This window comes from Saccopteryx leptura, chromosome 1 (genome assembly GCF_036850995.1).
Source record: "Saccopteryx leptura isolate mSacLep1 chromosome 1, mSacLep1_pri_phased_curated, whole genome shotgun sequence".
Taxonomy (NCBI): Eukaryota; Metazoa; Chordata; class Mammalia; order Chiroptera; family Emballonuridae; genus Saccopteryx; species Saccopteryx leptura.
Genome location: NC_089503.1, coordinates 105,178,809 through 105,190,720, shown reverse-complemented (window position 1 = coordinate 105,190,720; position 11,912 = coordinate 105,178,809). Strand labels below are relative to the sequence as shown.

General features: G+C 42.2%; 1 protein-coding gene across 1 annotated transcript; it reads left to right on the top strand.

Moving 5' to 3' along the window:
* Window positions 1–824: 824 nt before the first annotated feature.
* TEX12 (testis expressed 12) lies at window positions 825–10,618 on the top strand. The gene is made up of 5 exons (XM_066360776.1): window positions 825–878; window positions 3,696–3,774; window positions 4,407–4,518; window positions 4,604–4,655; window positions 10,263–10,618. Exons 2-5 carry the CDS (start codon window positions 3,712–3,714, stop codon window positions 10,405–10,407), a joined length of 372 nt encoding a protein of 123 aa, XP_066216873.1. The 5' UTR covers window positions 825–878; window positions 3,696–3,711; the 3' UTR covers window positions 10,408–10,618.
* The last annotated feature ends 1,294 nt before the right edge of the window (window positions 10,619–11,912 follow it).

Sequence of the window (11,912 nt, the reverse complement as noted above, 5' to 3'; positions counted from 1 at the left end):
CAGGGGTCGAACGACCAAAACACAGGGATCGCCTAAAGCCTAAAGTTGAAAAATTAACTAACCACAGTCTGACAGATCCTTGATGGGCTCCCTGGAACAACTTGTAACACCAGCAAGATGAATGGGAATTGTGAATGACTAAGGCAAATGGTCCAAAACTCCCCTCACGCCTAGTCCCTTCCAGAGACATGAGAGTTTTGTATGTTGACAAAGGGATCACTCTCCCTGTGCATGGACACCTTAAAAGTATATAAGCTGTAAGAAAACGAATTTCGGGGAGCTCATGAATTAAAGCCTGTTAAGTCACTTAGCTCTGTGGGCAAATAACCCTTCCTTCAGTAAGTTATCTGTTTCTTTTTGTCCTCTGGGAGTCGCTTCCTTTGTTCCTGCAACAAAGAAGTAATTTTCTAAAGAGCTGTGATTCTCAAAGTTTGGTTGCACCAAAGAGATTAAGGAATGGAGGCTCTGATTTGGAAGTACTGCCTGCAAGCCAGAGGAGCTCAGCCGTATACGCTTCTGTGGCACAAACCATACTCTCTCGTGTTCCTTTCCCGACATGCCAAGTGGCCGGGACACAATGTGCCCTTGCTCTGGCGATTCTTTCTTATGCACACACTGGGGGGCCGGCTAAAGCTCTGTTTTATGGAGATTCCAAGCGGAAGGGAGGAGTGGGAGAGGGGCGGGAGAAGCCCACTTTTCCGGGAGGCCGCGGGAGAACACGGACCAATCCTGGCAGGGCTTTGGCCCCGGTCTGTCACATGACCAGCAAGCGCACGCGCACAGAACGCCAGAAGCGCTTGAGAGCGTGTAGTCGCCGAGGGCAGTTTGCTCACTAGCGCACATCCGGCACTTGTCACAGCGTTCCCTGCCTAGGAGAGGTGCTGTCCACGCCTCGTGGTGGACTGGTTTTGGGGCGGGCGGGAGCGGTGGTGGCTTGAGAGGGTGTGGTAGAAAGCAGAGAGCGGATGAATGCTTCCTCTCAGGATTGCCAGCCGGGCTGAACCGAGAGTAGAGAAGTAGGAGGATCCGGAAGGGAGACGCAGGCCAGTGAAGTGGAACCAGGGGTCGAGGTGGAACTGAGTAGGAAGGGGGTGAGGCGGAGGGCCTTGCTCAACCGGAGGGCAGGCCGCACCCTGCAGCGGGTGCGGCTGGGAAGGAACTCCTTGGAGTTGTGACACAACTCCTTGCGTTGTGACAGAAGCTAATATTATGTGTCCAGAAACTATGACCTAATATGTTTTAATGGATGTGTGTGCACCTGCAGTGACTTTAGAGAGGAGGGTGAACAGGGAAGAGAAAGGGTTAGGGAGATAAGAACAACCTCCATGCTGCTTCTGAGAGATAATTTAAGACTCCCTACTGCTGACAGGGCGTGCGCACTCACACTCACACTCACCGGGCAGTGCTGACTGGGCGCTCGCGCTCACACTCACCGGGCAGTGCTGACTGGGCGCTCGCGCTCACACTCACCGGGCAGTGCTGACTGGGCGCTCACGCTCACACTCACCGGGCAGTGCTGACTGGGTGCTCACGCTCACACTCACCGGGCAGTGCTGACTGGGTGCTCGCGCTCACACTCACCGGGCAGTGCTGACTGGGTGCTCATGCTCACACTCACCGGGCAGTGCTGACTGGGTGCTCATGCTCACACTCACCGGGCAGTGCTGACTGGGTGCTCATGCTCACACTCACCGGGCAGTGCTGACTGGGTGCTTGCGCTCACACTCACACTCACTGGGCAGTGCTGACTGGGTGCTCGCGCTCACACTCACTGGGCAGTGCTGACTGGGTGCTCATGCTCACACTCACTGGGCAGTGCTGATTGGGTGCTCATGCTCACACTCACCGGGCAGTGCTGACTGGGTGCTTGCGCTCACACTCACACTCACTGGGCAGTGCTGACTGGGTGCTCGCGCTCACACTCACTGGGCAGTGCTGACTGGGTGCTCACGCTCACACTCACCGGGCAGTGCTGACTGGGTGCTCATGCTCACACTCACCGGGCAGTGCTGACTGGGTGCTCATGCTCACACTCACCGGGCAGTGCTGACTGGGTGCTCATGCTCACACCGGGCCGTGCTGACTGGGTGCTCACGCTCACACTCACCGGGCAGTGCTGACTGGGTGCTCACGCTCACACTCACCGGGCAGTGCTGACTGGATGCTCACGCTCACACTCACCGGGCAGTGCTGACTGGGTGCTCACGCTCACACTCACCGGGCAGTGCTGACTGGGTGCTCACGCTCACACTCACCGGGCAGTGCTGACTGGGTGCTCGTGCTCACACTCACCGGGCAGTGCTGACTGGGTGCTCGCGCTCACACTCACACTGGGCAGTGCTGACTGGGTGCTCGTGCTCACACTCACACTGGGCAGTGCTGACTGGGTGCTCGCGCTCACACTCACCGGGCAGTGCTGACTGGGTGCTCGTGCTCACACTAACCGGGCAGTGCCGACGGGGCACGGGCACTCACACTCACACACGCCAGACAGTGCTGATACGGGGCAAACGCATGTTTGGAATTCACTGCACTACCTCTGTTACAGATTTGTTGTTGCTGCCCTATATGTGAATATTACATGTAACTAGTCAAACAGAGTAGTATCAGTTATTGATGTCAGCATAATTTCTCAAAAAACAAGCTAAATAAATTCAAATAACTCGTGTTTAGACAGGATCCTCATTTCTTAAGATGTCCTAACTCCCCGGTGATGCAATGGATAGAGCATATGCCTGGGACCCGGAGGACCCAGGTTCCAAACCAGGAGGTCTCCATCTTGAACGTGGGATCATAGATGTGACCCCATGGTTGCTGGGGTCACTGGCTGTGTTGGAGCTACCTCCCCTCGCGTCAAGGCATATATGAGAAGCAATGAACAACTAAGGTGCCGCAACTATGAGTTGATGCTTCTCATTTCTCTCCCTTCCTGTCTGTCTCTGTCTCTGTGTCTCTAAAAAAAAAAAAAGGTGTCCAGACTCTACTAGATTTCCACATTTTTATTTTAAGTTTAAACAATCTTTCAGACTCCTGGGGAAATTGTCTTCAGAATTTATAGAAAGGTAATTCAAAAGTAAAATTCGATGCTGTATGAAGGTAAAAGAAGACAGTGGAAATAACCTCAGGCTAGAAAAGATCTGGTCTTACCTGTCCCATTTGACTTGTTTGAACTTGATCAGCTCTCCCTGCCCCTGTTTTCCTGTTTGTAAAAAATAAGATTGACTTAGATGAACAATAATATTTGTAGATTTGAACAATGAGATATTGTGAAGGTAGAAGAATCTTAAATGAATCCTAAAACAAGGCAGAAGTGCCAAAGACGCTAGCTTGGCTGACTGTATGGGGGTAATAGATGAAAATCATGGGAATGGTGGTTAGCCCCAGGTGATGTAGGACTTTGGGTGGAATTTTAACTTATTCTGGAGCAACAGATAATTAAGGGAATGTATAAGAGATGAGGGAATGCTGTAATTACAGTTTTGAAAGGTTAAGGGAATGTGGGAATCAGAGTTTTGAGAGACTTCCCCAAACAGCAGTTGTAGGATGAATTGGAGAAGGGAGACACTGTCATTTAGGTGACAGATAACGAGAGCCTAAATGAAGAGTAGCAGTGAGTAGAAGAAAGGGGAAGGATTCAAGAGAGCTGTGTACCATGGAGTTTGTACTTAAATTTGGCATTGCTCAAAATTTTGCAGCTCTTACCTCCAGAATATGATGGAAAGTCACCTTACAAAACCTGATACTAGAAATTGCAAGAGACCAAGAGAGTTGGAGGTAATCTATATGTTCCTGGAGCCTTAATGTTTTTATTTTATATTTACATTTATATTTATTTTATTTTATTTTACTTACATACTTCTCAAATTTCTTCCATTTACAAAAGTTCTATTGATGAACAGAATTTAAATTTTCATATTCCTAGAGCTGAGCTTGTCCCAGCAGGAACTATGTTGACTACAGCTGCTTTTTCACTAAGTATATGAAAAGCCTCCAAGATACTATTGGGAAATTTCTTCCTTGTAATTTGTGATTTAGAGACAGAAGTGGGTACATATCTCTATGATATCTAGTACTTTCAATAGTTATTTTGCTATAATAAGTAGACTACCTACATACTGGAGTTGCTGATCTTTTAAAATAAGAACACTGTATTCTGGCCTTCTACACTGCTATTCCCACCAACTGATATTTGCATTTGGGACATTATTTGCTTGCTTAAAGATAAGTTATCTTGCTAAAATTTTCAAGCAGCCCTGGCCAGATAGCTTGTTGGTCGAAGTGTCGCCCCAATGCACAACCAACTGAGCTACCCAACCAGGGCCTTATTTACTTTTTAGAAAATAGAATGTATATATCCTAAGGATCTTGTTGATTGTTTATCTATTTTATTTACTTTTTTGTGTTAGCCTCAAATGCCAGATAGTCCACAACTGTCCTCTCTTGGAAAATCAGATTCTTCTTTCTCTGAAATCTCTGGACTATTTTATAAAGATGAAGCCCTGGAGAAAGATTTGAATGGTGATGTATAAAATGCTTATATTTGTATATATTTATTTTATAACACAGAAGGTATGTTATATTTAGTAACTCTGATTTTTTATAGATATGAGCAAGGAAATTAATATGATGTTATCTACATATGCAAAGATGTTAAGGTAAGTACTTAAAGTATATTTGAGTTCAGTGGCTATTGAACCTACCAGTTTATTATAATTTGGGAATTATTTTATTCTACCTCAGTTTCTTATAATAAGGTAGTTTGTAATACAATAAATGTTTATTGCTTGTTCTCATCACAGTCTATTGGGGGGTTAGTGGTGAGAGGTAGACAGAAGTCTATTATAGTTTAATGTAGATTGCTGATGGGGCTAGTAGTTCTGCTCCATATATTCATTTAGGAACCCAGGCCCCTCCTTCATGTTGCTACTTCACCCTCTTGTACATCCTTGGAGTTTTCTCCACTCAGCTGTGAGACAGAGAAAAAGTTCAGAGGTTCTCATTTCAAAGGGTTTTATGATGTAGACTTAGAAAAGGTGTATATCACTTCCAGCATGTCATTGACCACAGCTCAGACACAAGGGCTCCATCTAACTGCAAAGGATGGATGCTTGGAAATACAATCTAGTTGCATGCCAAAAGGAAGGCAGTTTAAAAAAACACTAACCAACCTGTACTACAGTGACCTGGGCTCACTTTCCAGCTACGTGACTTGATCCAGTAAATCAGTCTTAAAACCAATGAGTCAAATACATGAATTTACAAAATCTCAAATTGCAACATGTTCTGTACATCTGGCCTTGTGCAGTATATCTCTGGAAATGATGAAGGGTTATTTTGCTATTATAAAGCTCTGTTCTCTTACAAATTGCTGAATCACATGAAACTAAGACGTCTAATGGCTGGATTAGACTACTTATAAACTAACAAGTAGAAGAGAATACCCATTCAAATGCTATCCACGGAGTGAACACAGAACACCATTATCCTACGCTTTGCACAGACACAACCCCCCCCCCCCCCCCCCCCCCCCCCCCGCTCCGAGGTTCATGTAACAGAGAAAAAAGAAGAGAAAGGATATTTACACAAGGACTTGAAACAAATCAAATGTTTTGGGATATACTTGACTACCTTCCCTAATTAGAAACAAGATGTATTCATAAGATTTGCCTGCCTTCTCAGTCAATGATTGTTAGCAAATTGTCAGGCCCAAGATGGATGACATTATGCAAGGCAAATGAAGATCATTTCCTTCTACATTGATCGTGTTTTGGTTTTGTTTGTACTCCTAGCTGTTTGGGCCTGTGGTAAGCTCTTGGGCAATGAGTGCAGCCAACAGGAAGCTCAGTGATTCAGATAACATGTTTTCATTGAAATCAAAACCAACACAAGGAAAACTACCTGGAATGGTCATGCTGTGCTCTGATGGGATATTTTTATGGTCCCTACTGATGATAATCATTATCAAGAATAAACTATCACCTGACCAGGTGGTGGTGCAGTGGATAGAGCATCGGACTGGGATGTGGAGGACCCAGGTTCGAGACCCTGAGGTCACCAGCTTGAGCACAGGCTCATCTGGTTTGAGCAGGGCTCACCAGCTTGAGCCCAAGGTCACTGCCTTGAGCAAGGGGTCACTCAGTCTGCTGTAGCCCCCCGGTCAAGGCACATATGGGAAATCAATCAATGAACAACTAAGGAGTTGCAACGAAGAATTGATGTTTCTCATCTTTCTCCCTTCCTCTCTCTGACTCTGCCAAAAAAGAAAAAAGAAATAAACTGTTAACTTCAACAGTGACTTATATAGTACTTTCCAGGAGGAAAATAAAGTTTTTGGACCAGTGACAGTTTTCAATTAGAAAAAAATAAAATTTTACTACTTTGGGTCTCTATTAGTTTTCAGTCATAGACTCAAGTTCAATTCTAGTTGCACTTCCATTAAATGGAAAGAGACAACCCTCCATCCCTTGTTTCCCACTCTCACCCCAGATTAAGTCTAGTAAAAAAGAATAATTGTGATAATTAATATTAACTGACTGTTTTCAAATAATAACTCTAACTTTTCCATTAAGCATCCTTTGTTTTGCTATTTCCAGAATGACTACTAGGCTCTACATATTTTGGTCTTTAAATAGATGATATAACATTTAAAATTTTATAATAAAACCTCTTTGAGAAAAGTATCATTTGGTGAAGTTAGTGATAATAATAGAGTGATAGTAAAGATAACAAATATATTTATGAAATATTTAAATTTTAACCATATATATTTAAAGATTGAATTTTAATATTTTATTGACCTGAGATTATCATGTTTTTTATAAGGTATTTTTAAAAACTACTGGACAGCCTGAGCAGGTGCTGGTGCAGTGGAGAGAGCATTGGCCTGGAATGCTGAGGACCCAGGTTCAAAACCCTGAGGTCGGCTTGAGTAATGGATCACAGACATGACTCCATGGTCTCTGGCTTGAGCCCAAAGGTCACTGGCTTAAAGTCCAGGGTTGCAGGCTTAAAGCTCAAGGTCGCTGGATTGAGCCCAAGGTCACTGGCTCAGCTGGAGCCCCTGGTCAATGGACATAGGAGAAAGCAATCAGTGAACAATTGAGGTTCTGCAACTATCAGTTGATGCTTCTCATCTCTCTCCCTTCCTGTCTGTCCCCTTCCCTCTGTCTCTCTCTATGTCTCATTAAACAAACAAACAACAACAACAAAAAAACTACTAGACAGTCATTGTGTTTGAATAATGGTTTGTGTGGCTGTTAAAATGATTGTATGGTCAGGCACCACATAACGATGTTTCAGTCAACAGCAGATTGCATGTACAGCGGTTGTCCCATAAGATTTTAACGGAGCTGAATTTAGGAAATGGAAAGATACGTGGCTCAGAAGGAATTTATTTATTTTATTTTATTTATTTATTTATTTATTTATTTATTTATTTATTTATTTATTTATTTTTTTACAGAGGCAGAGATAGACAGGGACAGACAGACAGGAACGGAGAGAGACGAGAAGCATCAATCATCAGTTTCTCGTTGCGCGTTGCGACTTCTTAGTTGTTCATTGATTGCTTTCTCACATGTGCCTTGACCACGGGCCTTCAGCAGACCGAGTAACCCCCCTGCTGGAGCCAGCGACCTTGTGTCTAAGCTGGTGAGCTCTTTGCTCAAGCCAGATGAGCCCGTGCTCAAGCTGGCGACCTCGGGGTCTTGAACCTAGGTCCTTCCGCATCCCAGTCCGACACTCTATCCACTGAGCCACCACCTGGTCAGGCAGAAGGAATTTTTTTCTTCTCTTTGGGCCAGTATCTGTGGAGCTTGCCAATATTCCCTCTCACTCATGGAACCTGAATTTTGAGTGCACAGATTACATCCCAGGCAATCAGGCACTGACCTGATTCAGCACAAAGAAGTCTGTCCCCCTAGTGCTACATATACAGAGGGTGGTACAGCCCTTCCAGTTCTAGCTTGATGGTCTTCAGAGTACTTCGCTGTACATTCTTTGTTGAAGACCTAAGATCCTGTAAAACAACACTGTTTTGTAGGAATGGCCTTAACAAGTACTAAGTGCCACTGCAACTTGAGTAAAAGCTTTCTGTGATAGTGTGAAGTCACCCTGTCCCTGTACTTTGGAAATTTTTTCAGGTTGTAATGATGTAAAACAGATAAACTTTGCAACTACCTTTAATTCAATGACAGAGAGAGCCATTTATGTCAGATAAAGTCAATGGAACTAAAAAAATTTCCAAAGTCAAAATACTGAGTCCTCAGTTCTATACCATGTTAAATATCCTCCCCCCCGCCTTTATCAAATGAGAGAGACAGAGACAGGAAGGGAGAGAGAGAAGCATCAACTCATAGTTGCATCACTTTTAGTTGTATATTGATCGCTTCTTATACATGCCTAGACTGGGGGGTTCAAGCCAAGCCAGTGACCCCTTGCTCAACCAGCAACCTGGGGCTCAAGCCAGCGACCATGGGGTCATGTTGATGACTCAGTGTTGAAGCTGGCCACCCTGTGCTCAGGTTGGTAAGCCTGCATTTGAGTCAGATGAGCCTGTGCTCAAGCCTGCGACCTGGGAGGTTTTGAACCTGGGACTTTAGCACCCAGGTTGATGCTCTATCTACTGCCCCACCACTGGTCAGGCCCCTCCTTTTTTTTTTTTTAAATGAATATCACAAAGTTCCTTAATATGACTACTGGTCCAACATACAATAGCCAGACCACATTTTCATGACAGTCCCCTATGTTCCTTTATCTTTTTATCTTGGCTTCTTTTTTCTACTGTCCTTAGGCTACCTTTCACTCTCTCCTCACAGTCACTATTATGGTAATCTGTGTCTTGCCCAGCCAGTTTCTCCTTGATATTTTCAGTCAATCCAGCCTGTATTCCTTTTCATGGAGCAGCATTGACACTTCCATTTCTGACCCTGTCAGAAGGAAATAGGGGGAGGAAATAGGGGGAAGGACTTCTGAGACAGTGTTTATAAAGACTACAGTAGACCCTGGCTGGTTGGCTCAGTGGTAGAGCGTTGGCCTGGCGTGCAGGAGTCCTGGGTTTGATTCCCAGCCAGGGCACACAGGAGAAGCACCCATCTGCTTCTTCACCCCTCCCCCTCTCCTTCCTCTCTGTCTCTCTCTTCCCCTCCTGCAGCCAAGGCTCCATTGGAGCAAAGTTGGCCCTGGGTGCTGAGGATGGCTCTGTGGCCTCTGCCTCAGGTGCTAGAATGGCTCTGGTTGCAACAGAGTGATGCCCCAGATGGGCAGAGCATCGCCCCCTGGTGGGCGTGCCGGGTGGATCCCGGTCGGGCGCATGCGGGAGTCTGTCTGATTGCCTCCCTGTTTCCAACTTCAGAAAAATACAAAAAGAAAAAAAAAAAAAGACTACAGTAATGGCTAGTAGTGTCCTCGGCCCTAACATGCACTCACCACTTACTGACTCACCAGAGCAATTTTCAGTCTTACAAGCTCCATTTGTGGTTAGTGCCTCATACAGGTCTACCATTTCAAATGCCTTATATTGTATATTTACTATACCTTTTTATGTTTAGACAAATACCTTTGTGTTGCAATTGCCTACAGTATTCAATACAGTAATATGCTGTACAGGTTTGTAGCCTGGGAGCAATGGGCTGTACTATATAGCCTACATGTGTAGTAGGTTTGTGGATGTGTACTCCGTGATGTTCATACAGTACATTCTATGATGATCAAATCGCCTGATGACACATTTTTCTAAATACAATGGTACCTTGAGATACAAACAGACCAACATACAAATTTTTTAAGATGAGCTGTTACTCGGTCCGTATTTTTGTTTGAGATCCGAGCAATATTTCAAGATACGAGTTGTGATTCGGGAAGCTGCTGCTAGTTGGTGCGTTGGCGCACGGGTCCAGTATCGGCTGTTTGATATACGAGTTGACTGACTTACAAGCACGGTTACAGAACGAATTAAATTCGTATCTCAAGGTACCACTGTATATCCCCATCATTCAGCAAAGCATGACTGCATATAGTTTGATGATAGAATTAAAATGTATAAGATGTACATTGTACTGTTTCAGGAGAATTTGAATAGTCAAAAATATTTGTGGAACTGAATTCACTTTTACTGGAGTGTTTGTAAATTACTGAAACTTTCCAATGTACAAAGGTATTAACTGAAATAGGTAACAAATACAGCATACTAAAGAACACTAGGATACTGTGTTTTGATGCTGTAACTATTTAGTTTAACGTAAAACCTTTTTTTTCCCCATTAGTGAGAGAGCAGCAGTAGATGCATCTTATATTGACGAGATAAATGGACTCTTCAAAGAAGCCAATACTATTGAAAACTTTCTAATACAAAAAAGAGAGATCCTGAGACAAAGGTTTACAGTGATTGCAAACACACTGCACAGATAAAATCGTGTACTTAAAGTAAGCTTAGAATTTAAACCCATTATTATTGTAATGAAAGGGTGACATTTATGATCTGAAAGCTCTCTACTTGTATACCTTAAACATAGAAGGGGAAACTCCTTGAATTTTTCTAGATTTAAAGGGGGCTTTAAATTGGATATTAATAAGGAGTATATAGCTTTTCTTGTGAGGGTCAAATATTTGGTGTATTTTATAAAAGTGTAATATTTAAATTATATATGGATTCTTTTGTTTCTTTAAAAAGAAAACCCCACTAGCCTTCAACTTCTAAAAGAGGACTCAATGAGTTAATTTGATAATGTTAACAGCATTGTACTTTCTTTGAATATTTTGTTTAAATAGCATATAGCCTTGGAGATAGTTTTAAAATGTTTTTCATGGTCACTACTATAAAAAAATTAAAACCTAAAGGCAGTTTGTCCAGTTTCTCAATATGTAATAAACTATATGTGCTTTTGCTATTTAATATTATTATTTGATTCTTTTCACTATTATTATACATTACTAATAAAAGTTTTTCATTTAAAATTATTTTCTTGTGGTAAAATAAAAACCAGAAATAACCAGAACCTTATATAAGTTGGATTTTTTATATGACTATATCAATTATATGGTTAAATGGTTGTACTTAGAAGCTTTCATAGTTGTGTGGTATGGGATAAAATTTGTGGTCCAGTAGTAAAGAGATTGACTAAATAACAAGGTGGGTGACTTTGGTGAGTCATTTTAGTCCTATTATAATTCAGAAATTGAATTTGGACTACTGGCTCTCTAATACTTATTTAGCTAAAAAAAATCCTTGCTTTGATGGAAAATTCTATTATTTTTATTGAAAAATTTCAGTATGTTATTAATTATATGTTATTATGTAATAACTATATTAATCAGATTTTTAAAAATCATAGCACCCATTTTTAATTGTAAATTCAATCTATATATGTATATTTTGCTGATATAAGCAATCACAAATTTGGACATATTAAAACTTATTTCAAAAAATTACTATTTCAGGGCATATATTCCTACCATATACATAACCATATAAGGAAGGATCAGAAACAGTAAAATAATATTTATGAAAAATATAGGTGGTTAAGTAGAAAAATTACTAGGTTTGTAGTCATGCTAATGGAGAGCAGTGAAGTAACTGTTAGAAATGGGATTTGTAAATATTAAATGCAACCAGAAGACTATACTTGAATTAATGTGCCATATCACCTGGAGTTTGAGTTATTCTGTTACCTTGCAGAGTTCTTGAATGATCTAAATACAAAGATGACTCTACTGGCCCATCACCTTCAGAAATGGTCTTGAGTTATTTTTTTAATAAACACTTTTATTATTAATGTGAAAGCTAAGGCTAACAGATTTTTTTCAGAATGGATTTCATAATATACTTGTTATATCTTGATGGTGTTACCATTGTTCAACATCTGATTCTTCCCTGTGCAGGTTCAAAGAATTGATTTGATCTTTTTATTTGGTAT